Source organism: Falco peregrinus, chromosome 1, assembly GCF_023634155.1.
Source record: "Falco peregrinus isolate bFalPer1 chromosome 1, bFalPer1.pri, whole genome shotgun sequence".
NCBI classification, from domain to species: Eukaryota; Metazoa; Chordata; class Aves; order Falconiformes; family Falconidae; genus Falco; species Falco peregrinus.
Genome location: NC_073721.1, coordinates 39,036,681 through 39,062,464, shown reverse-complemented (window position 1 = coordinate 39,062,464; position 25,784 = coordinate 39,036,681). Strand labels below are relative to the sequence as shown.

Sequence of the window (25,784 nt, the reverse complement as noted above, 5' to 3'; positions counted from 1 at the left end):
GGTCTTAGGGTTTCTGCAGTGTATTGTTCAGCTAGCCACAGTGGGGAGTCAGGTCCTTGCTGTGAAATACCATCTTCTAGGAAGGCATGTAAATACCTTTTCTCACGGTTAGGGGGTGATTTTTCCTCAAGTATAAGCTTCCTGCCTAACTTCTGAGCCACTATCAAAAAGTGCTCAGGCCCAGACACTGAGCCAACTTAAAATTGATAGTAATCTCATGACTCATACGTGTATGTATACACAGTTTGGTTCCTCTCAAAATGTTTTTAATTCCTGCTGCTGTACAAGGCGGCTGTAGAATGAGGAAGAAGTCTGCAGCAAAATACCTTGTTAATACACAATACATTGGTAAGGATCAAATATAACTTCAGTGTTGAAGCTTGTGATTTAGGGCCTCTGATTTGCAGGTGGGACTGGTATGGTGCCATGTCAAATCGATCATGTTGTCTGTTCTATAATAAAATAATGCAAGACTTTGTTTGGCTGGGGCAACTCATAATCTTCAACAAAACGTTCCGTTGTTTGGTAAAAAAAACTAAAAGGGAAGACAGAGTTCAAGTACAGACTGATACTGAAATTGTGTAATTAATTGTTAGTTTTGATTTGGTTGGGTTTTTTTCACTGGAGGACCACAAAACTGCAGGCAGGTCCCTGTTGTTTTAGGATCAGTACCTAACTGGTAAGAACTCTCAGAGAACTAATGATATGAGCATTTATGTCACTAATTTTTTAGGGCATAAAGAAAAAAAAAGCAGAGTAAGAAGGGTGTCAGATAGACACAGACTGTGATTACTCACATGTGACTGTAGAGTTTGTGTGGAGCTGAAGCCCCAGGCCAGTACCTGTTCATCCTATAGATACCGGTCAGGTGTATGCTTTCAAGTTACTGAAGCAATTTTTGTTTAACTGTTACTTACAATGGCTCATTAGTGGGTTATTCCACTGGGTAGCTTATTCTGTTGTTGCTGTTATGGCATAATTGGGTCTTTCAGAGGACTTGGGGTCAGTAAGAACATGATGTCCATGTACAGGTTTGGGAGAACACTTTGGTTCTATGACATTTTGCATTTTCAGTGCAAAAGACGCTCTCTAAAAAGGAGAGCTACTTGCTGATTCTTCATTTCTGAGGGGGACAAGCTAAGCTGGGAGTGAGGAACTGATAATTTCTGAATTCACTTCTGTTGACGATGCTTTTTCTTTCTTTGTATTAAAATTTATAGTGCAAGTGTGGTTTTGTGCCTCTTAAACTAGCAGCTGTGGTGAATGTACCAAACTCTCGTGGCTGTGAAGATCTGTCTCATTATATAAGAGGCTGTAACAGAGAAACTAACACCTTTTTGTTCTGTTTTTTGAAATTTGGCGCAGCTCCCGGTAATCTGGACAGCTATTTTTGGATTTTACTGCTTCACAAATTCAGTTGTTCGGGGGGTTTTCTGACCTTTTACATGTCTTCTAGAAGCTTGAAATTACTATGCTAAGGTTTTCCAGTTCTCAAAGGAATGCATTTATTTGGAGGAAGAAGGAAGGAAAGAGAATGCTGTTCACATGCACCCTGGTTTTACAGTGCTTCTTTTAAAAGTACTCTTGCAGTTCCTCTGGCTCAGGATCCCATACTGTAACCAGAAAACCTCCAGTTACTGATTGTCCTTGGCAATTTGAGCTGCTGCTATTTCCCATATCTCACTCTTAAGCTTATATTGAGTGTTTAAACACGTTCTGTGACATGCTTATATTGGAGATCATTCATTCCATTAATAGTCCATGTGCATAACTGCAGTGAATGACACTGCCCTCTCCGAGTTCAGGGCTTGTACCACCCCATGATGCTGTTGCAGGGAATAAAAGAAAACTGGGTTCTGGTCCTGAGCCCACTGGTTAAGAACGTTGCTGCAGAGACCTGTATGTGATTGCATGGTGGGGAAAGAATTAAACAAAAGCTGACTAGCTGTTCTACCCTCCTAAGTCGGATTTAAAGGATTTAAGCAAATCTGCTGGAATTCCTTGATCTTACTCCTGTTCCTCACAGCTCGAGTATTATACTGGGTCTGGGTATGATTGCTGTTAACTACCTCTCTTCTTTGGGCTTTCGCTGAAGATCTCTTAGGGAGGAAGCACTGATTATTTCAGCTGGTCTTAATGAATAGTAGTCCTGCCAGTTCAGGAGAAATAGGTTGAGTTCTAGAGAGCCAAGAACGTTTTAGAAGATGGTACTTCATGTTCAGAAGGGTCAGTACATAATAATCTGGAAAAATCAAGACAGAAAGACTGTAGGAACTATGCTTATATCAGTGTGAGAAGGTGACTTGTGTTAAATAGCAGACTTGGGGATTTACAGCTACTTCAAACTTGCCCACACAAAAGAGTTCAAGGTCTGTTTTACCTTATCTTTAGATATGTTACCTATCTAAACTGCCATAGTTATATTGTTATGATTTCCTTCTTGGTCTTCCTCTCCACCTTGGGGAGGGCTGTGCAGCCATGAGAAGCTTTGGAAAATCTGAGCTCCACCTCTCTCAAGATGTCATAATGGCAAGAAGGAAATAGTTCCAAAGGAGGACCCATCACAGAGGAGACAACTGCAAAACCTGCTGTATCTTTGCACAGCTTGTCATTCCTCCAGAAACTGAATGCCAAACTTGGACTTCTGTGGCTTTTTGGTGCACCGATCTGTGCTTCCTTTAATATCACTGTCTGGGAAATCACTTTACCTAGGAAAGCCTTGCCTTGAGAGGGAAGCAACTTACAAGCTACTGTGAGAGGAATCCAGTACAGGCTTTTGCTAGAGGTTTTAAACACTGTTAGTATGTGTCAGAGGGCTAAATAGATGTGCGTCTTATGGGAGCTCTGAAGGGGTATCAGCAACCCCTCTACTTCTGACTAAGGAGCACGTTTCCCTGAATGCTAGTAGATTTTTCTGTTGCTGCCTCCAGTATATCCTTTCCTTGTGTTTTCACTGGAGTAAGTGTTCTAAATTCCAACACATTCCCATGTTTTCATTTTGCTTTGCCTTTTTTTGCTAGTGCTGCCTGAGAATTACAGCGTGCTGTAGCATCTAAGCTGTTTCCATCCCCTGTTGCCCTGATTGTCTGCCTCCCTCACTGCGAGGATATAGGAGATTTGCTCCTAATTAACCCAGTGTAATTCTTGGCCAGATCCAGCGTGTCCAGAATACACTGTGGTACAAATCCACTCCAGAAAGGTCTCCCTCCTGCCACTCAGTGACTCCTGTAAAAGGTCCAGCATGTAGTGAAATTTCCTTGCCTTTGACAAGTGGCTGAGGATGAGGCAACACAAAACTGGCATGTGATGTAAGTAATGGGCAATAACTGAGGGAAGAGAAGAGGCTTTTTGTCAAGCCAATGGATTTTTATCAGCCCATTCCTTGTTTTTATGCTGAAGGTGTCTTTGGAAATGCTACTCAGCAGACTTGGCCAGAAGTGAGCTCATTTCTTAAGGTGACCTTCATGTTTCATGCTGCAGAACACCAGGAGTTAACCCCTCTAAAATCAGAATATAAATATATGAAATGCTCAGACTGAGCTGAGGACTGACACAGGGCATGCGTAAAAAAAATTCCAAGACTGAACAGCATCAAATGGACCAGTTCCTTTCCTGGGTTTAATAATGTTTCAAACTTTTGTGGTAGCCTCTAATCTTAATTCATATGAAGGAGCAGTAAACTTGAAAGCACTAAAAACCCCCACAGGATTGTCCATAGCAATACAATAATGATCAACCCTCTGGAAAGCATCCTAGCCAATCGAGTGAAAACGACTTTGCAGCCCAAGGTCAAGAAGACACTCGATGGAAAAGATCTCTGGAGGCAGTAGGCATGGTGGTAAGATGCGGGGCTGAAAACTGGGAGTGTGTCCTGGAGAGGGCTGTGCCACCTGTGGGCTTTCCACAGGGAGATCTGGAAGCTGCTTTATCTAAAGTTTTCTGGCTCCCATTTACCTGGGCTCAAATCTGAGAGTCTGACCTCAGGAAGCTGCAAGCAGCTAATTGAGGAGGCAGCTGGGGGGGGTGGGGGATAAAGTCCAGATTCTTTCCAGCACGTCTAATCTCTGGCAAGTGTACGCGCACAAGCCCTTTCCTTCTCCGGCGTTGCTTCTGGAGGTTTGGCAGCAGGATACAGCCCCGGCTCCCCGCCGTAGCCTTTGTGCTTCAGGGAGAGGGCAGAGGCTGCCGGGGGAAGGCAGCGTTGCGGGAGGGGAGCGAGCGAGGAGAGGCAGAGACAGTGGGGTGCACGCTGTGCCCCCTCTTGCCCACGCTTGCCACCTCCTGTTTTTCAGGGTGCTAGAGAAATCCTGGGGCATGTTCTCTTCCTTCCTTTCTCTTCCTTCTTTTTCCCCTTTCCGAAGAGAAGAACCAAGGAGAAGAGATGAGGAGAGAAAGGGGAAAGTGAAATTCTGAGACGCTGCTGGGAACTTTGATCCCGTGCATCCCTTTCCCTGCATAGAAATGGAAGAGGCATCCCGCTCCCTCTGGGGCGGAGCGGCTAGTGCCCTGCTCCCGGAGAAACCCAGCTGCAGAGCTCGGGGAGGAGGCAGCAGCTGAGCGTGAATGTGATGCTTGAGGAAGCTTCTGCTCACTTTGCACAGGAGGGATGGAGGTCCCCAAAGTACTTGGGCTCCTGGTAAAGCTCTTAGGTCTGTTATCCTGTCTCAGATGCATGGAGGTAAGAAATGGTTATTCTTCTGTTTGTAAGAAGTCACATGGCTCTTTTAATATCCTTGCTGTAAGTGGATCTTGTTATTACTTGAATATCTTTTCCAAGGCATCTAGGCAGCTGTGGTCCCTGAGAAGGGCTAGGCGGCTCAGGGAGGGATTTATTTCGTTGTGCATATGGAATTTAGAAAAGGAAACAAAGCAGGAAAGAAGGATGCACTAGGGCTTGCAGATGCTTTGGCTCAGGTTTCCTATGTTTCTCAGGCACTGCAGTGACCCTGGCAGGAGAGATCCTTTGTTTCTGTTCTTTGCTGATTGACTGATTACCCCTATTGCTGTTGTGGACAGATGATTTATAGCCACACGGACCTGGGGCAGCGACTGCAGCACAGGCTGTTTGCACTAAAATTTGGAGATGGTCAGTGCTGGGGTATTTTGGAAGCTGCTACGGGAACTGGCAGCAACTGATCTTTCATTATAAGGGAAGTATATTGCTTGGACTGCAGCTCTTTCATTTATGGTCTGTCTCCAAAAGGAGCAGGTTCAGGCTTTCATATATAGCCTGTTATTAGTACAGCCCATCCCTCTATCGCCTGCAGGCTTACATGTGTGTGCAGGTGCATACTAAAACCTAGGAGTTGAGGGACCTGGATTGTGGCTCAGTCATATGTTTGGTGCAGTCACAAAAGTGTAGCTTGGCTCACTTTCTGCTCTTTGCAAAGAGCTTAGAGATCCTCGGACAAGTCCTTCAACCTTGTCAGTTCACAGGCCTTTATATGGGCTTGCAATAGCCTGATACGTGCAGGCAGATGGGTTTTTGGCTGAAAAGGATTTTCCAGTTAAATGTTGTTTTATCTGCGTGTCCCGTTGCGCACATGCACCTGAGATCTGATCTGCTGTTTCTGAAGCATGTCAGGAATTCATCTTCAATGTGCAGTGTCACGTTCTGACTTCTGGAGTTGACGCTGGAGCTTGGCTGTGGTTGTCAACACCTGCTGGTCCATACTCACAAGCTTGATTTGAAAATGACATCTGCCATGAGTAGGTGTCATTCTTGTCAGGTATCTATGGGAACTATCTCTGCTTATTCCAGAAGTGGATTTGGTTTAATTCCAAATTTTACTGTTCCCTTTTCCAGGTGGAGGTAAAGCTGGGAGAAACAAAATTACTGCATTTTGAAATAAAAAAACCCAACCCAACAAGAACCATTTGCCATAGCTAGTATTCTTTATATGCATACCTCTGCTCTGTGAATTACAGCTCCTTGTTCATATAAAGGCATTATAAATGTTAATTAAAAAGTATTTAGAAATGAATTGAACTACAAGGAGCTACCAGAAGCCTGTACAGTTTCTTTTTTTTCACTCTGGGTCTGTGAAGATCTTGCACCTGCTTGTACACCATGTAATGGTGTTGAGTGGAGATCCCTATCTCTAAGCCAGCAGTCAAGTTATAACCACCAAAAACACTGCCTGTAAGAGGAAATGCAGTTTTGGGACCAGGCAGGATGCTGGAATTCTGAGGACTGTGTTTCATATTTTTGGTTCTTAGCTATTTAACCCCATTTGGATAATAATATCATAGGCCGTATCATCTTCTCATGTATTAGAAACAAAATCCTCAATAAAGTCTTGTTGGGTTTTCTTCTTTAGGTGTTATGCCACTTGGTATGTGGATGTTTATTACTATTTTAACACAGGGTTCCTTGGGGGCATCATCCCATCACATAGATATATCTCTATTTGCCACTGTGGCCATAGGTGGTGGCTTGCCCTACAAACGGAGAGAATTAATGGTTATTCATTATTTTACTCACTGGTAACAATGCATTTCTTCTAGCTTTTCCTTCCATAGGCATCTCACTTAAGCTTCCAATTCTGCTCGAAAAGAACAAGCAGAGCCCTGTAAGGTAGTGCTTAGATCAAGGGTAAATCTCTGTAGGCCAGCAACTATTCATTTTGCTGTTAGTGGGCAGAGCTGTGATTGGGTTTGGAGAGGAGCAATGGGGAGAGCGGGGAAGAGGCTGGTTACTGGGGTGTATTTGCCTGAAGCAGCAAAAGGCTGAGCTGCTTTTAGGACGTGCCCATGTTTATTTCATCGGATAATCATCTCTGCTTTTGCTCTGTTTTTTTTCCCAGGCTTTCCTGGGATCCCAGCCCAACCAAAACCATTTGCAGAGTGCAGGTAAGAACAAGAAGTTATTAATTCAGTCATCAGGCACATTCTTTCCTGCAATGGTGATGAGACCATAGGTACAATGAGCCACTGCTGTCTGGTTTTCTTCTTTTCTTTCCATCACTTCTTCAGTCTTTTCTCCTGCCTCAGTGTCTGTTTATCTCCTTCCCCAAAATGGCCAGACCGCTTTCTTTTCTTCATGTCTAATACTCTTGCAGTTCCCTATTCCTCCCACACTCTTTTCCTTTCACTTCTTTCTCTGCCTTAGTCTTTTTTGCATGCTCACGTTTCCTCTGCTCTAATAACTACTGAATTCTTGTACCCCTCCCCAGCTGATGCAAAGTGCACAGTGTGTTTTCCAGACACCTACCTGTAACTGCTTCTGATTTTTATACCTTGAAGTTAACCTACGCCTGTCACTTACCCCCTCTGGCCTTGGCAGTGGCTAGAAGGCAAATGGCATGAGACAAAGTTTCTTTGTGCCCTTGCTGTTCGCCCTACATGTCCTTATGGCAGAAGGGTTTTCTGAAAGTGTTGGCTTCTCTGTGTTTATTCAGTGAATAGGGCTATAACTGTTATCCCTTTCTGAGTCTGCTCTTCCCAGGTTAGGGGCTCTAAAAAGCCCACCTTCACACAGAATCTGGTTCTGGTTTCTCTCTCTGTTATTTCAGGATCATGAATGGAGAGTTTTCTTCTGTTAAAGACCATATTAAATTAATTGTTGCGGTTTCTTTACATGAGATATTTCACATGGGCACTGGCCTGGAACATTGGCACCTGCACTTCTCCCCAGCATAGGTTCCCTTTCCTTTCCTGTGCGTTGGCCATGTGCAGATAAGCCAGGCAATGTGCTAATGGGTATAGGGAACGTACCTACAGTGAAACACAGTGTCATTTCCCACCTTCCCACTTTACAGAATGAAATTATAGTCAATTTGAAACTCTTCTCAATTTCAATCGATTTAGACAGGCAATTAATCTTCTAAAGAGCCCAGGATCAAATTTAAAAGTATCTTATTCAGGTGCCAAAGCAGGTGGGGAAGGAAGTGGAGGAGTGTGTGCCAGGCTCAAGTGCTGCTCCAAATGAATACTTCTATGGAAATAAGTGGTAATGGGAACCATTCAACTTGTCCATGTGTGGGCCCGGAGTTAACACGTTTCAAAGGTCTGTCTGGGCAGTTCACGACTTCCAGATTGGTTTGTAGTGCGTATTATAAGTGTTCTTTGGGCAGCTGCCTTGAAGAGTGATAGAATTGAAATCAAGCAAGTAGCAAAGAAGGCTGCAGACACATGAGGTGTTTCAGGAGATCAGCTGCTATCTCCCAGCTTGTCTGAGCCCCCGTGTGTGATGCCTTAAGTGATGCTGACAGCTCCCTTCCTGTGCCCAGTGTCCAGCGTGTGTGGCATTGGACCTCTCGGGTATTACAACGGCTCACTGGCGGTCACTGAGGCTGGGGCAGAGTGCCTCAACTGGGCAGAGTTCCCTGATTACGTTCAGCAGTACCCAGACCGTGGCTTGGGGGACCACAACCACTGCAGGAACCCGGATGGGGGAACTACACCCTGGTGCTTCTACCGGCTTGCATCAGGAGCCATCGGCTGGGCTAACTGCGACTGTAATCAAGGTAAGGGCTGCTGCATGTCTCTGCCGGTGCCCAAGCTGGACTGTCTCAGGGGGCTCGGGCCAGAAATGTGTGCTGCAGAGACTTGCAAGCAGCAGGTGGGACACCTTGTGAAAGAAGCACAATACAATAACTGTTCCGAATTGTCAAAATAATTAGGGCTAGAGAACAGCCTGTGTGGGAGAAGAACGTCTGTATATAGTAGGGGGTGGATTTAAGCTGCGGTTGTCATAATGCCTTGTATAGATGTTTTATTCTCATACAAGGAAGCTGCTTTTTTTTTTTTTTTTTTTTTTTCTTACTGTTAACTTATGCCACTTTGGAAACAGTTTAAGTTATGTGGAAAACAACCCACTCCTGCTCCTTAAGTGTCTGTATCAGAGCTCTCCTTGTGTAAGTGTAGCGGTTCAAATGCAACAGGGAAAAATCTTGTTGGCTAGGTTTGTAAGTCTTCTGTGGCAAGGCTGGTCACAGGCTTGCTTTAAAATTCCTCACGATGTTGACTCAGGGACTGCTGCTTACTTTGAGGCATGCAAGGGAGCTGAGCGCTCTCAATGTGCTGACTCCACTGTAACATTCTTGAAACTGTTGTTTGTCCTCCTGTCTTCTGGCCTTCCTTGCTTCTCCCACATTTTGCAAAACAGATGAAGTACCACTTTAATAACTGAAATTACAAAGTATTTTCCCTTGCCAGTGGAAGTGCTTTCAAAGGTGGCTTCCTTAAAGTGAAGGATACAAATGTAGTTGTGCTGTGTGCCTGCATCGAGGTGCTACAGACAGAAGGTGTATCCTTCTCCCAATACATAACTGAGTGAGGAGATGTGCTTTCTAAACAGTGGTAGATATTTGTGGTGCAGTGGGAATTGAAAGGGCATTTACACTGGCACTTGCTTTTCCCAGAGAGATTAAAGAGGATTCACCTGTTGTTACTGAACAACAGTTGTAGCAACAGTGAGTCTTGTAGATGAAGTAGTCAGTGGGAAATAAGTCAGTGGAGTGTCAGAAGGAATTAGAGCCTGCCATTTCCATGCATCTTTTCAAGGGAGCATGTAAAATTATCCCCGTTTCACAGGAGAATCCAGGAGCTGTGGCAGAAGCCAAGTTTCCTGCCAATATTTTACCATGGCTTTGAGAAGAACATAGCTCCAGCCATCCTTCTGAGCAGCTGTTGCTGGAAGTGGGAAGGTGCTGTGTCCTGCACTCCTGCATGCAAGTCACTTCAGTGACAGCACCAGCAAAACAAGCAAAACAGGAGTGAGAGAAGCCAAGTGCGGTTCAGCTCAGCTACATGCAAGTCCAAGACGTGCCAGTCTGAAACCTCTGACAGAAGATAGCCGCTTGTTTTGTTTTGTTTTGTTCTCTTTTGGAAGGTGCTGTGCGGTTGGCTGAAGATAGTAGTGTGGAGTTGTACTTCAATGGACTCTGGGGCACCATCTGTGCTGACCACTGGACTGACTGGGATGCCAGTGTTGTCTGCAGGCAGCTAGGTCTCAGGTGAGAACCTCGGTCTGGTTGTGAGATTTACATGTTCACATGGCCTTTGAAAGAACAGCCGCTGTGGTTACAGCCCCTCTGGCGTACTGTGTTGGCTGGGGGAGTTTGTTTTGTGGGCTCGTTTGCCACTTACAAGGGTCCTTCGGTACTATTTTCTTTCTGTGGCTATGCCCAATGCAGCATTTGCAAGTTTTTTTAAAAATGGTAGTTTCTGCTCAATGCTCCAGACTGTGATGAGTGAGCTGTGAGTTTGTATCCCCTTTTTAGTATTACCAGCAGGAGCTACTGTAGTGATCTAATAGAAATTTTGAGACCATGCAGCCTCTTTGGGAAACTGGGATTTGGGCCTTCAAACTTGCAAACAGCAAGGGGAGAAGGTCCACAGAGAAGAAAGAGGGTGATTCAGATATTTGGGTGTTTGAACCTGTTGATGGGTTTGTTCACCACTTTCAAACAAGGATGCCATTTCTGACCAGATCAACTCCTCTGCAGTAAATAAGAACACAAAATGGGTTAGGTGGTGGGGAGCACTTTGCGTGGTCCCGTTAGACTGTAAGTGGCCACCCCTTTATGCACTCCCAATCAACTGGGCGCACTGGGATGTGAAATGGCACAGCTGGACTGGAGAGTCACAAGAACTGAGGGGAGCTTGTAAGTCAAACAGTGCTACAGCATTTCATCACTCTGTTGCGTTCTCTGTACCAGTGAGATCGGCACGGCTGGGAAGAAGAGTCATCCCAGACTGTGGCCTGTTCCGCTGCACCTGCAGTCAGCGAACTGCCACGGGGATGAGAAAGCCCTGCTGCAGTGTGGCTATCGGAAAGCTATGTCAGGAGCTTGTAACCAGGGGAGTGCCATGGTAACCTGTGTCCCTCCAGAAGGTAAATCTCCAGGGGAGGTTCACTCCCTGTTTCTTCCATTAATGTTGCTGATAAGATGTAAAATCTAAGGTAGTGAAGCTGTGGAGAGCAAGTCATTGGAGCATGTTCTTCTTTCACCTGCTATACAGGTGGTTATCTTCCTTCCAGTGGAACAAATTCGCAGAGTGGGCATACTTCTACAGTCACTGAAAGATGGCTGTTGCTTATGACAACATCTGCTTTTTATCAAACCAGGTTTTTGTCTGCAGGCAGCAAAGTCCTAGTCACCACAGCAGCCAGTTAAAGAGCCATCCCTGGACCAGCAGCACCCTGGTCATGGGTGCTTCTCTGGGATCTAGAGGGGACGATCTGGTAGGGTGGGATGAGAGCAGCCCAAGAGCTCCTCTGGCTGGTGAATGGTTCTACACCCTGAGCTGCTGGATGTGTTTTGTCTCTGTCTTGTTCTGTTGTGCTCTTTCCCTTTCTTGAAGCACAGGTGTAGGTGCCCCGCTGCGTTTAGTTGGGGGAAAGGAGAGCTTTGAAGGACGAGTGGAGGTTTACCATGATGGCAAGTGGGGTACCATCTGTGATGACCAGTGGGATGACGAGGATGCTGAAGTAGTCTGTAGGCAGCTGGGACTCAGGTAATTTCACTACTGTACGTTATGGAGTGGTAACAGAAGTATGCAGAGTGATGAACGTGAGAGCATGTCCCCTCACTATATATAGTACCAGCCCTTTCTATAGGAGGTATACAGAAAACCTGGGAAAGAGAATTCTGGACTGATCATCCTGTAAAGGGATTTTGTGCTTTAAATCCTGTCAGTTTTATAGGTTTATGCTGTGAAAAAAAAAAAAGTTGGTGCATTCCTACCTAAGGTTTGTTTGTGTTTATCCTTCTTTATTTTTGCACACACGTCCTAATGCAAATCTTCTTGGCCTCAGTGACAACTTGTCATGGTGGTTTCCACATGTGAACTGCAGTTGCTTGCTTGGTTAAGTTTAAACACCTCCAGTTTCACTGACTGCCCTTATCCTCTTCAAACAGGAAGGCAAGAGAGAGCACTTCATTCTCCCGTGCGCCATTTAGCACTTAATGTGGGAGCTGTTGTATACTGAGCATTCTTGAAAACCAAAAGATCTCTCAGTCTTTGGGGGTTTTGCCTGTTACTGAGATTGCAAATCATTGTCCTTAGAACTCCCCGGCTGCCTGAACTGTTTGTGGTGCAGGCACGTTTTTGTTATGTGTTGGAAGGTCTCATTGTAAAACTTTCCAATAACATATTGTAATTAACAGCTAGCAACACTGTGTCAGAAATACAGATTGTCAATGGGAGGACACTGACCTAGCATAGGAGAGTCCCTGTGCAAGGCAGAATCTGCGGGGACAACACTGTGATTTTCCTTGCTGAGCATACATTTCTGTAATGTTTGCAGTGGGAACCCAAAAGCCTTGTCGTGGGCTCACTATGGGCAGGGATCTGGCCCAATCCTGCTGGATGAAGTGGAGTGCTCAGGCAATGAGCTTTCACTTGACCAGTGCAAGAAGAGTGACTGGGGACAGCAGAACTGCGACCACATTGAAGACGCTGGGGTCTCCTGTGACCCTTTCACAGGTACAGGTCTACAGTTCTATGTCAGATGTGGCCAGTCTTAGTCCCATATTACACAGCTTGCTCAGCAGATAGCCCCCCTGCTTCAGGGTCCTGCAGGGCTTCCATCTGTGGCCCCTACAAGGGCTGCCAGGTGTGGAGGCAGAGAGCAAGCACCGGGTGGGATCAAAGCCAGGCTTAGTGCGGCTCCCATGGCTTCCCACTGGTGGTACGGAAAGGCTGAGGTGAATCCTCCTCTGACAGATAGGCATGTTTTGGAGCGAGGAATGTTTGAGTACCCACTCCATCTGCGTCTTTTGTTCTTTCAGTCATGGGCTGTACAGAGGCCTCAGCAGTGGGGCACAGGCTCTTGCTTTCCTCCCCTGCCGAGCACTGACCTTTCCTTCTCCCACCCCTTGCAGAGGGCACTGTCAGGCTGGCTGGTGGCCACAGCCCCAACGAAGGCAGGGTAGAAGTTTATTACAACGGTGACTGGGGCACAGTATGCGATGATGGCTGGACAGACCTTGGTGCACAGGTGGTCTGCAGGCAGCTGGGCTTCAGGTAGGACTGAGTGTGTGTGTGTGTGTGTGTGTGGTGTCTCTGCTTCCTCATTTCAAGGATTAGATTCCATCACCTTCACTGGGATAGGCTGGACCTTAATCCTTCAATGCTGTCTTTATTAGAAGGGTTATCACCATTATACAACTTTATTCAGGACGGATTAAAAGGTATCCACATCCTTTCCAAGGCGGGGGGGGGGGGGGGGGGGGGGGGGGGAGAAAAAAAAAATATATCTTGCCTCATCCTGTTTTGAAAGCAGCTAACAGGTTTGGTACCATCTTTATGAAAAGCAAAGTCAGAAAGTTCTCTTAACATTCCTTAAGTTTGCAGGTGTATCAGCTCAGCACTGCCACCCGTTCTGCTCTGTCAGCTAAAAGATATCACCCATCTGCTCTGTCAGCTAGACATATCACCTGCTTCAGTAGTTGAACAAAGACTGTCAAGGCGAAAAAAGAGAAGTATTAGGGATTTTCATAATGCTTTTCTTTCAGTCTGTTGCTGAACTGTTGTCCTTCCAGGTATGAGTTTGAGGAAGATTCAAAATCAGGATAATGTAGTCTTGGAGCCAGTAAAGTTTTGGGTTTTCAGTGGATTTTTTAAAATATGATTAGGGTATACTTTGAAAATTTCAGCTTTATAGACTGAAAAAATACTAAATTCTTCCCTTTGAGTTTAGCTGCATACTGTGTTATCTCTTGTAGTGCCTAAAAGTTTGCAGCTTTCTGCATTTCATTTCCAGGTAGCCGCTTCCTATAAAAAGTAGTAGAAATACTTCAGTGTTGATATTTTTGATGCCTTCTCTGCTAGCCACTCCCCAAATTGATGTACCTGGTGTCATGTCTGCAAAGCAGCCTCTGTGATATAGCTGGCCCTCTGTGCTGTAATGACCGTGCCTTTGGCGAGACACTAGCAAATGGACTTGTCTGGGGGCACCTCCCTGAAAGCTGAAGCTGGTGAGATGTGCAAGCTGCTTGGTCTCCATCCTGTGTGTGACTGAATGGTTTAGCTCAGGAGGCCACTGATATCACAGATGAGCTCTGCAGGGGAGTTTCCCTTTGGGTCTGAGCTTGGATCCGTCTGTGGGATTAAAGAGTTTTAATGAACCTCATGTTACGTTCTGTTTCCTTCCTCTAGTGGCCCTGCTACCCTGGCCTCCGAAGGGGACTATGCTGCTGGCCAAGGCTTTATCTTACTGGATGATGTGGCTTGTGTGGGGACAGAGCTATCCCTCCTGGACTGTCCCCACAGCAACTGGGGGCAGCATGACTGCTCACATGCTGAGGACGTGGGAGTCCGCTGTTCTCCAGAGAGCAACACAGTCATGGATAGCAGCCTGGGTAACTCGCCTTGCCTCTTGCCTTGGATGGTGGGGAAGTCTCACCTGCTGGTCTGCCCCTTTGGAAGCTCTGACAGATGTGGGAGTCTTCCCTGTGCTGTTTCAGTGAGGGGGCTGCTTTTTGGGGAGGATTCCTAGGAATGAGCCCTGGCTGTCTTGGGGCAGAGCTGCAGAGCTGTGGCTCCACCAGTCCTATGGCCAGACCTGCAGAGAAACTGAAAGTGGAGAGAATTGTGTTGGTGGTCTCCAAAACAAGCCTGAGGGGCTGAGGAACGGTGGCTGCCTTAGCATGCCATTGCTCACTGCTGAGATGCCTCAGGCCCCTGTCTGCAGGAACACGGGATACTTTTAACTAGACCCTTGGGGAAACTGGTGTAGTTACGTTAGTGTCACACCTTGCCAAGACAAGAGGACTTCAGATATGAGGGGCTGTTGTGTGGAAATTTGCACTCTCTTGTGGGGATGGCACTCTTTTAATTAAAAATTGTGAATGTATTCCCAGTTAGCATAATTTCTTCATTTATACGAGACCTGATACTCTCCCCTTTCCCTGCTCCAGGAGACTTTCCAGTTTGTCAGATATTTTTTTTATTGAAATAGACGGCATCCAACATTTGTGTTTTTCCTGGATGTAGAACTCTTCTCTTGCTTAGAATAATGTAATAGTTTTATAATTCAATGGATTTCTTCCCCAGGCATGTTTAAGCTTGTCCACTCTTGGCTCAGGTGTTAATAACTTTCCCTCTGTTCTTGTTCTCTTTAGTCAGCTTTCAGAATATGATTCATTAATGATTTCCAGTAAGCATTAAATAAATTAATATGTATGTAGTCTCCTGGTTTAGCACAGAGGTGAAATGTCTTCATATAGAAACACTCCTTTTTTTCTTTTTTCTTTAAGCTTACTGATACCTGGGATTAATTTTTTCCTGTGGAACCCAAGTTCTGGGCACTTCATGCTCTCTGGTGGTTTTGCTCACAGCAACCCATCTGTTTCATCCCTTAGGGCCTCCTGTGCGGCTGGTAGATGGAGAGAGCACCAAGGAGGGACGGGTTGAGGTGTTCCTGAATGGGCAGTGGGGCAGTGTCTGTGATGATGGCTGGACGGACAGAGATGCTGCAGTGGTTTGCCGGCAGCTGGGATTCAGGTAAGAGTTCTGGTAGATTCATTTACAGATCGAAACAGCTCTGAGGGTGATTGCTTCTTTCTGGACCTGTTTTGGGGGGCTTTGTTTCTTAGTTTTGGCATACCCACATAAGCTTGAGGGTCTGTGTGTGGAGCGATGCATAAATGTTATTTCTCTTAAAATGTGCTGGTGCATCAGGTTCACCTGCCTCCTGCTTACTGCAGATTAGCAACCCTCTCTCTGATTGCAGCGGTACAGCAAAAGCCAGAGCAATGGCTTATTTCGGCGAAGGCCATGGGCCTATCCATCTGGACAACATAGAATGCAGTGGCACAGAGCACGCCCTGGGGCAATGTGTCAGGCCTGACACTGGGATTCACAGCTGCTGGCACAGTGAGGATGCTGGTGTGATCTGCGACTATGTGGAAGAGAAGGTCCAAGATATCAGGAGAACAGGTGACGTGCCCATTTCCTCTGTGCAGAAATCTGGAGTGCCAGCTGTAGGATCTCACCATGCTTTTATGCTTTTATGCTTTTTTCTGGTAGTTCTTCTCTTTGGCTGAAACATTGCCTGCAAAATATGCATGTCCTGTCCTGCACCTCCTATTTTTTCCTTGTTTTCATTGTCTCAGCCTTAGGAGCACAGGGTGCTCCAGACTCGTCTGAGGAGCTCCACCCATGTCAGGCCTTTGAGCCTGCAGAACTTCCGCACAGCCAAGTCACCATATCCTTCCTTAGAGCAGTAACTATGAGCAAACTTTGAGTTTTAGTGTACTGAGGAAATAGCTGTAGAGGTCCCGTTCCTGGCATAAGACTACAGATACTGCAGGTAAGCACCTCCACCACACCTGAGGAAACCTATGGGATCAAATCTGTGAATTCCACACGCACAACACAATACAGTCAGCTACCATGCAGATTAATGCCCTTGTGGAAGGTGAATGGTATTTGGCTCTGTGACAGCAAGAGCTTAAATACCTACCCAACTGCTCTAACTTTGCTGTGCAGGTCCAGAGTTTGGTGTGTGTGGGATGCGCCTGCTTCACCGTCGCAAGAAAAGGATCATAGGTGGAAACAAGTCTCTCAGGTACTACCCTGTAATTGCTGGGAAAGCCAGAACTGGTTCCAGCTTTCCTACAGGCTCTGGAAACGGCCTGACAAATGCTGAGTACACTAACACATTTTCACTAGTGATTTTTGAACTTCATTTGAACCAGTGGGCCTGTCTAGGGAAGAATCATAGAATCATTTAGGTTGGAAAAGACCTTTAAGATCATCAAGTCCAACTGTTAACCCAGCACTGCCAAGGCCACCACTAAACCATGTATTTTTTAAATACCTCCAGGGATGGTGACTCCACCACCTCCCGGAGCAGCCTGTTCCAATGCTTGACCAACCTTTCAGTGAAGAAATTTTTCCTAATATCCAACCTAAACCTCCCCTGGCACAATTTGAGGCCATTTCCTCTTGTCCTATTGCTTTTCATCTGGGGGAGGGGACCAACTCCCACCTTGCTACAGCTTCCTTTCAGTCAGCTGTAGAGAGCAATGAGGTCCCTCCTGAGCCGCCTCCTCTCCAGACTGAACACCCGCAGTTTCCTCAGCTGCTCCCCATCAGACTGGTGCTCCAGACCCTTCCCCAGCTCCGCTGCCCTGCTCTGGGCATGCTCCAGCACCTCAATGTCTTGTAGCGAGGGGCCCAAAACCGAACACAGGATTCGAGGTGTGGCCCCCCCAGTGCCAAGTTCAGGGGGATGATGACTGCCCTGGTCCTGCTGGCCACACTGTTTCAGATACAAGCCAGGATGCCGTTGGCCTTCTTGGCCACCTGGGTACACTGCTGGCTCATGTTCAGCTGGCTGTCAACCAGCCCCTGCAGGTCCCTTTCTGCCAGTCAGCTTCCCAGCCGCTCCTCCCCATGTCTGTAGTGTTGCGTGGGGTTGCTGTGACCCAAGTAAATGCCAGCTGAGCCCAGGTGGGCCAGAGTGGATGGGAAGAATACAGCTCCCATGTGTGTGACACCTTTTACTCCTCTCTTTCTTCTTCAGAGGTGGTTGGCCGTGGCAGGCCTCACTCCGGTTGAAAGGTTTTCGTCAAGATACTCGTCTGTTGTGTGGAGCAACACTGATCAGCAGCTGCTGGGTGGTGACTGCAGCCCACTGCTTCAAAAGGTACATTTGTGAGTGGGGAGCCCTGAGGGATATGATGAACAAGATAACTTCCTACAAGGTTATCCTCCCAGCCCAGTGGAACCACATGATTAAAGTTTCTAAACCAAGACTTCAGGTTATGATGTGTGTGATCGTGGAGCACTTATGGGGATGACTCAGTAGAGGCTTGCTTTATCCTTCACTACTTACACCTGCCCTCTTAACTTTGAGGGTTTACAACTTAAAGGGCACCAGCATTTTGCCATTCTGTAGTGCTTTAAGGAACCGGGAAGACTTAAGGTCACAAGCCTGTTGCAACTATTGTAGCCCTTTTTGTAGGAAAAAAAAAAAAAAGTCCTGTGCATTGTAGACAGTGATTTGGGACACCCTTTGACTGCAACAGCTGGCATTATCACATCTGTTAAAGAGGACCCACAGTCCCGTAACTGGCGGTACCTTATTGGTCTCATAGCAATGGAGACTTGTGTGAGTCTGTTTCCCTCTTCGCAGGAGTGTCAAGATCTTGAGTCTCTTTTTCTTCAGGTTTGGTGTTGATGTACGGCGCTACCTGCTGCGGGTGGGTGACTACCACACAGGTGTGAAGGATGAGTTTGAGAGGGAGCTGCCTGTGGAGCGGATTGTCCTTCACAGGAACTACTGGGCTGGCAGCAATGATAATGACATTGCCCTGGTCCGGATGCGGGGCAGAGAGGGGCACTGTCTCTCCTTCAATCGCCATGTTCTGCCTGTCTGCCTGCCCAACAGGAAAGAGAAGTCTGACATCAACAGGCAAGCCTGCATCATCTCTGGCTGGGGAGACACAGGTGAGTGATGGGGCTTTGAGGGGCAAGAAAGGTGGAGGAGCCTGGGTTCAGAAGCCTGCATGGGTCATTGATTTACATCTGCACAACTCAAGGGGATGTTCTTATTGCTCCTATTGTCTGTGCTGGCGCAGGGAGGCAAGGTGACTTTTGTGCCATCGTGCTTTCTTCTGATTTTAGGCTTCTTGAGCCTGCCTGTGGTGGAAGTTTGGGTTGCCATAGCATCCCTCTGCAATGCTGCCATCTGGCCACAGCCCTCTCTTTCTTACCCTTTCTACACTTTGCCCACAGCAGACCCCTTAGGCAGCAGCCTGTGCAGAGCTGGTGTACAAATCCTGCGGGAGGCCCCCATGTTTCTGTGACCTCCTGCCTTTTTCATGATGCTGTAGTAGTGAAGCGGGGACTTAGAGGTGGAAGGAATCTCCCTCCAACTGCCTTGCTCCATGTCCCTGGATATTGCCACAGGGACAGCTGGGCTTTGAGGCTGGTTTCTGTGCTAGGTTCAAGGCAGCCTGTACCTGTCCTCTTGCAGCACATTGCTATGGATCTTCCTAGGTAAAAGGGAGCAGGGAATATTCTAGGAAGTATTCATTATTAAATACTTTCTCAAGGTGATGTTTTAGAATGCTGGGCTTGGTGGAGTCCTGACATGGATGCAATAGCAAGGTCTGGAGACAGCTTTAAACTCTTAACAAAGCTTTATCACTGGCTGTCCAGTCTTCCCACATTTGAGCATCAGAAGTGCAATGCAGGGCTTGGGGCAAGGAGGCCTTTCTGGGGCTGCTGTGATTGCAGCGAAGCCCCACATGTTCAGAAAGACTTGCTGCCAAAAGGCAAATAGCCCCAGGAGCTTGTCTGCTGATTTTTGGCTTACCCATCCTTCCCAGCTGTCACCCCAAGTGTTGAACTGCAAGTATACATTTGCCTTTGGAGTCAGTTGCACCAGGTGCATGTGTCACTTCAGGGTGTCTGGGGACAATCAACGAGCAATTTAGCCATGTAACTCTCTTAAGCTGTACTGGAGCTTAATGGCTAGAATCCCCCCACGTGCCAAACCTGGCTTTTCCAATGAGAGGGGCCGTTACCTACTACCTTGTAAATTCACCATAAACCTTGGGCAGAGAAAGGTCATACTCTAATATAGCACATGAACCTTCTGTTCTGAGCAAGGCTGCGGTTATAGATTTGAGCAAATAGAGACAAATCTGGCTGAAGATGAAGTTAGCTTTCTTTGAATAATATTTGGATGCCTCTGAAGCACCTTTCAAAGCTTCTCCGAGAACTGAGTGGTTTACAAATACGACTGCATTTAGTCTTTTGAGAAAACACTGTCCTTGTTTTACGGAGGAGGAAGGGAGGCTCAGAGAGGTGAAATAAATTGAACAAGGTTCAAGTTACTTGTTGGCAGAACTAGAAGTAAGACTTGTTCTTTGATCTAACCTTTTTCTCCAACCTCTTCCCCATTTCTTTGATCTCACAGCTCTTTTTTGTGGTCTGGCTTGGCAGCCCTGTTTTCTGTAGGTCTGATGGTTCAGAAATGCTGAGCATGGCCTATTTTGGTGCTGCAGTCTTGACATGAAATGTACAAATACCTATTTTTGTTCAGAGCACTGTTGCTCTAGGTTGCTGCTGTTGTCTGTACCTAAAGGGGTCCTACAAGAAAGCTGGCAAGGGACTTTCTACAAGGGCATGTAGTGAGAGGACAAGGGGGAGTGGCTTTAAACTGAGAGAGGGCAGATTTAGATTAGATATTAGGAAGAAATTCTTTACTGTGAGGGTGGTGAGGCACTGGAACTGGTTGCCCAGCAAAGCTGTGGGTGCCCCGTCCCTGGCAGTGCTCAAGGCCAGGTGGGACAGGGCTTTGGGCAACCTGGGCCTAGTGGAAGGTGTCCCTGCCCATGGCAGGGGGCTGGAATGAGATGGTCTTTGAGGTCCCTTCCAATCCAAACCATTCTGTGATTCTATGAGTTGGTCTGCCTGGTCTGTTCTGTTCCAGGGAAGTCCTATTCAAGAACCCTCCTGCAGGGAGTGGTGCCTCTTCTCCCACGGGAAGACTGTGAGGTCCGTTATGGGCAGAAGTTCACTAACCGCATGATTTGTGCTGGAAACCTCTCTGAAGATAAACGGGTGGACAGCTGCCAAGGTGACAGTGGAGGGCCACTCATGTGTCAGAGGTCAAATGGACGCTGGATCATTTTGGGGATTACTTCTTGGGGTTACGGCTGTGGCCGGAAGGATTCCCCCGGTGTGTACACAAAGGTCAGCAAATACGTACCCTGGATCAAGAAAGTGACCAGGCTAAAATGAAAATGTCTGAGCTCTAGGAGCTTCAACATATGGTCCTTTTTGTCCTGCAGCAGCAGAAGGCTGTGGCTTCTGGCCTGGTGACTGATGAAGATTTATTTTCTCATTGGACACTGGTAAAAGACTTTAACGTAGAACTGGGAGAAAAACAGTTGTGGCTGATTCTTCAAAGTCTTTGTTTTCACTTTAGTCCATAACCTCTGAGCAGAGAAAGCAGGTGCACACTGCTAAGAATGATGAGTCTATGTTGCTCTGACTATCAGAGTCCTGTAATACAATCACATTTGTTCCTTTGCCCTGGCACACACAAATGGTAGAAGTGGAGAGATACCTGCCTCTGCAAATCTATTCCTGTTTTTGTAGCTTGCACAGTTGAAAAACGTTGCAAGGAGAGCTGAGATGCTTGGAAGATGGCACCAGGCTCTGGCATAGTGGAAAACTTCAGATATTTTTTTATAACAGCTCTCTTCAGTTCCAGGAATTAGAAGATTTGACCTGAGCTGAGGAACAGGCCAACAGCTGGGTTTTTTTTCCTTCCCTGTTATGTCTCTAGGGGGAACCTTTTCTTTTCTGAATAGTAGGTCTGCTCCCATACAATCCCTTTAAAGTGTCTGTCCCTACTAAGAGATGTTTGTGCCTCATGCTGTAATCCTCTATCACACATTTCCAGCTGCCAGATGCTTTGGTTTTATTGCTTCTTTCTCAATATAGTGGTTCTTTTGTGTTTGTTTCATTATTTTTTTCCCTTAAAGCAGCAACTCTTAGCATCAGTTGTTGGTGTGAGAGTAAATCTTCATTTTTAAGAGACAATAGGTTTTTTTCCCTCGTGATTACTATGAAGAACTTAAAAATGTGATGTCAAAAGGCTGAATAGACATGTTATTTTTCTTTAAATCCAAGTGTAATGTTAATTTCAAACATTCAGGTGTTGAATCATGATTTAACAGCTCTGCAGGAATTTTCTTTTGGTACCTTATTCACCACAGCTATTAGCTGCCCTTTATTTGTGATGTTAGTCTTTAATATCTCTGTGTTCACAATTGTCCCATGAAACACAGAAATACTCCTGAGGCATAGATACACCTCAAGGAAATTACTCACTCCTGCGTCCTATTCTTGCAGCCTCTGGGCTATGCTTCCTCTCTTCTCTTCTTTGCACTATTTCTCTTTTTATGCCTCTCAGCGGGAATAAACTGACTTAACTTGAGGGTATGCAGGCACTGACATCAAGCTGTAGTTCTTAGCCTGAACAGAAATAATGCTTTCTCTTAAGAAAGCAGGAGTTACTGAGTACTCCTTCTCATGCAAACAAATGAAGAGTTTCCTCTTAGGCCTTAAGCACTTTTGTAAGTTAATTTACTATTCTCAAGTAAGCAGAAAAGTATAAAAATAGATGGAAGGGCTAAGTGCATTAACAGTTGTGCAGTGCACAGTGACTTCTTACTATGTGTAGGCAAGCCAGAGAGAGGACAGGTCTGCTCAGGAGCAGGGGCAGTAAGCTTTGATGTATAACCAAGGACCTGAACATGGAATAGTAATAGACATACAGAACTTGTGCCAGATGTGTGTGTTTTGGATTTGCTTATGCACTGTAGGGTAGGCAATGATGGGGTCAGGCACTGGCCTGCTGTCTAGGAGGTCTGCACTCAAGGCACCGAGGTGTTACCAAGGCAAGAACAGAAGGCAGAGCACAGCCTGTGGATTAGCAATGTCATATTACAGGGCATGTGGTGATGGGTTCCTTAAAATTGCCTTGGGTTCAATAAGTAGTGATTACTAAAAGCTTTAATTTGTCTCCTAGAAAACAGCTTCATGTAAAGGTGCTGACCTGGCTAGGTAGCTGATTTTTGTGTGTGGATGCTAAACTGAACAGTTCCATTTACCCTCTCCAGGGATTATAGGATAGTTGGGTCATCGGTGTCGCAATGGACTGTTTAAAAATCCTGCTTGAAAACTTTATTTTAAAAAAGGATTGTAGGAATCTTTAAAGCATGCAATGTTGGAACCCCTGCGAAGTGGCCTTTGAGACAGATCTGATCTGTTTGTGCCTCTTCTCGAGAGGCTGAATGTCTGCAGTGCAGCTTGTGCTGATAAGCCTGCTGAAGTGCCAGGCTTGGTGCTTTGGCAGCGCTGTGCTTGGCTCCATGTTGGCTCTGTTGTCCTACAGCTGCTGGCAGAGTCCCTAAGATACAAGCTGCAGGCTGTTCCTTATCTCCCAGGAATTAAAATGACAGGAGGACTGAGGGCAGTTGTGTCACAGACCTCTGGTCTTGTGGGGAATTAAATGAATGCCAAGTTCCACACTGGCAGCAACAGTACCTGTCTGGGAAATATGGAGGGATTTGGCTTTTAGCTTCGGCCTCCCCCAAGCCAGCATGCTACGGCAGCTGAAACGGAGTTTCTGTGCCTTGGGTGCTGTCACATCTCTAGTTTGACCTGGTTTGATCTTTCAGTTTATACCCATAACCACAACAGGTACAGAAACACCCAAAGGACTGAAACTATGAGGTTATTTCCCTAAGCCTACTTAGCTCATTCCAATTCAGGAGTTAGAACGAATTACCATGTAACATGAGTGAGACACAGGCCTGGCATTGACTTCTGAAATGCCCATGTACTAGTTCAAAGTATTTCTTTCTCCTAGGTCTTGTCACTGTGAAAGCTGTGCAAATCCTGTAATTAACAGCCCATGAGTCCTACATGAGCCAGGAGGAGGGAAGGAAATATCCAATCTCCTTCACCTGCTTTTACACCCTACTGGTACTATAGGCAAGCCTGCCAATACTCTCCTCAATTCTCCTGACCTGTTTTTCAGAGCACCACTGTTGCTCTTTACTGTTTAAGCTGGGACTGTGGCCCAAACCAAACTCACATGCTTTGCCACCGAGGCTTACTGGAACTGTGTGGTTGGATGAGCGGCACTCAGCCACCCTAGGACAGTATTTTGTACTTAATGTTGGCCAGCAGCAGATGTTTTGAAGGATAGTACATGTGAGTTTGTACCAAACAAGTTTTAACAACCTTTCCTTTTGGGGAATTTTGTTCTTGGCCCATTTAAATTAATTACTTGCATTACTGTTATTATCACAACAAATAAAAGTACAAGTGCTTGGTCCTCAAGGTGTTGTACAAACACTATGCACTATCCTTTTGTGATTCTTTTTTTTTTCTGAAGTGTGAGAGTTTATATCCCTAACTTTTAAAAAGCTATTTAATGTAAACAGTCTTCATCTTCCATATAGTTGTTTAATCCTGTATTTAATCCAACTAAACTCTCAGCCTCAATATAATTTTGAGAACCAATCTCAGAGAACCAATATAATTTTATTCTCTGTAGCACATAATTTCTTTTTATGGCTCCTGAATTAATTGCCTTTTGTTTTCATTGAATCCCATCTGTCCTTGTGTTCTCAGCTATCAGAGGAAATAATGGGCCTGGCTTTATATTCTCTGTTGACCATTACTCTAGAGGTAGTCCCTTTTCTAAAACTGGCTTCTCTGTCTCTCTTTAACCCAAACTGTCTATGTATCTGATAACATGCTGACAGTCTTGCCATGTCTTTTTTTTCTGCTGGATCTTTAAGCTTTGGTAATCAGAACTGAATGCAGTTTGCCAGGGGAGGCTATGCCATCTGCTGATTATTTTCAGTATTATTTTTTATTTCCCACAGTAGGAAATGCTGTATGTGTGTTATGTATGTATGCTGGAGCTGGCTTTAAACTCGCTAGTGTGCTCTTGGCGGCAGCCTGGCTACAACGGGATGAAAACCAGCCAAGGTTAAGTTCCCCTCGTGTCTCAGGCAGCTGCAGCAGCCCCTGAGTGCAGAGCAGTTGCTGTGGGTATGGCTGGGGAGCATAACGCAGCTCTGGGCAGGGAGAACCTGACCAGCTGTGTGGGGCTTTGCCTTGGCTGACATACTTGTAGGGCTGATACATTCATCAGTCTTTGCACCATTAGTCCGTTGGATAAGGCTAATGAACATACACTATTTTCAGGAGCCGATTGCTCAGTCACTGTTGCTGGTAGCTGCACTGTGCTGTGTGGATGCCATGAGACAGCACTCCCGTAGCAGCATGGCACACGCTGGTTATTTGAGAAAGGGAACGTCACTATGACTGGCTGGGAGCATTGGCAGGAGTAGAAATGTGGCTATGGTAAGGGTCTAAGGAGCAGCTATTAGTGCTCCAGGTACCCATCTTTGAGGGGATACCCCAGTGCTTTACAAAGGCTGACCCAGTGCTGGTGTCTTCCTGACCTGCAGTGCCTGCACTGGTACCCTTACCAGCCCTGTCTTGACACCAGTCCAGGCTTTGGCCAGCTGAAGCTGGATTAAAGATTTATCCCTTTCCTGTAGCTGAGCACTGTTCTGATGATTTCTATGAATTATATTATATGCTGTAATTAATCAGGCAGCTGTTTATTAACCTGGACAGGATGTCGATTATCCTTGTAATCCTTTTACGCTTGTAGCAGAGAATAACAGATCACTTTCTCAAAGGTGTTAGTGGAGGCATTGGTGAGGAACCAGGACCATGGATATTTGCTATCTCAGGGGTAAGAGAGGTAGGCCTGCCTTTTGTCTGTCTTCCTTCCTTTCTGAAGCCAATATCCTGAAGTCTCTTCATCCCCCAAAAAAGCTGCAGTGATCCGTCAACCACTTGAAGACAGATTTTTGTGTGTATATTCAGCAATCAGATGACAGCTTTTGAGACATGAACTGTGCTGTGTGATTTAACACCATCTTGACAGACTTGCCGGGGAGTTTCTTGCAGCCGGGGGGAACAGAATGGCCCCTGGTGGTAACCAGCTTGGGACCACTCCTTGTGGAATGAGGCACTGTGACCTGCACCAATGCATATCTCTTGTGCTGTATTATTTGTTCAGAAAAATATTTAATGTCCCACCTAAAGAAATAAAACTCACTTGTGTAGTAGTCCACTCAGTCGTCTTAAAATCCCTTTCTGCTAACCAGGGGCTGAGCACCTCTGAAATCAGTCAAGTGCCAAAACTGTCATATCCCCTGGATCAACACCAATGGCTCACAAGGTGTGTTAATAAATGGATTATACTGTGA

General features: G+C 46.0%; 1 protein-coding gene across 2 annotated transcripts; it reads left to right on the top strand.

Annotated features, from left to right (window-relative positions):
• The first annotated feature begins 601 nt into the window (after positions 1-601).
• Positions 602-25,784, top strand: LOC101914845 (neurotrypsin-like). Of its 2 annotated transcripts, XM_055799509.1 has the most exons (17): positions 602-3,308; positions 3,400-3,838; positions 4,362-4,678; positions 6,807-6,852; positions 8,232-8,468; positions 9,836-9,959; positions 10,665-10,840; positions 11,316-11,463; positions 12,257-12,435; positions 12,834-12,975; positions 14,110-14,312; positions 15,315-15,456; positions 15,686-15,891; positions 16,444-16,522; positions 17,483-17,605; positions 18,128-18,408; positions 20,402-25,784. In XM_055799509.1, the coding sequence occupies exons 3-17, from the start codon at positions 4,607-4,609 to the stop codon at positions 20,710-20,712; spliced, it is 2,469 nt and encodes an 822-aa protein (XP_055655484.1). In that variant the 5' UTR covers positions 602-3,308; positions 3,400-3,838; positions 4,362-4,606; the 3' UTR covers positions 20,713-25,784. The 2 variants fall into 2 exon arrangements, with proteins under 2 accessions (XP_055655484.1, XP_055655490.1); XM_055799515.1 differs by lacking the exons at positions 602-3,308; positions 3,400-3,838; positions 4,362-4,678 and adding an exon at positions 4,694-5,729.

Coding starts and splice junctions, on each gene's coding strand:
- LOC101914845 (XM_055799509.1), top strand. CDS start 4,607: ATGGAGGTCCCCAAAGTACTTGGGCTCCTGGTAAAGCTCTTAGGTCTG. Junction 10,841..11,315: donor AACCTGTGTCCCTCCAGAAG/GTAAATCTCCAG, acceptor CTTGAAGCACAG/GTGTAGGTGCCCCGCTGCGT. Junction 14,313..15,314: donor AGTCATGGATAGCAGCCTGG/GTAACTCGCCTT, acceptor TTCATCCCTTAG/GGCCTCCTGTGCGGCTGGTA.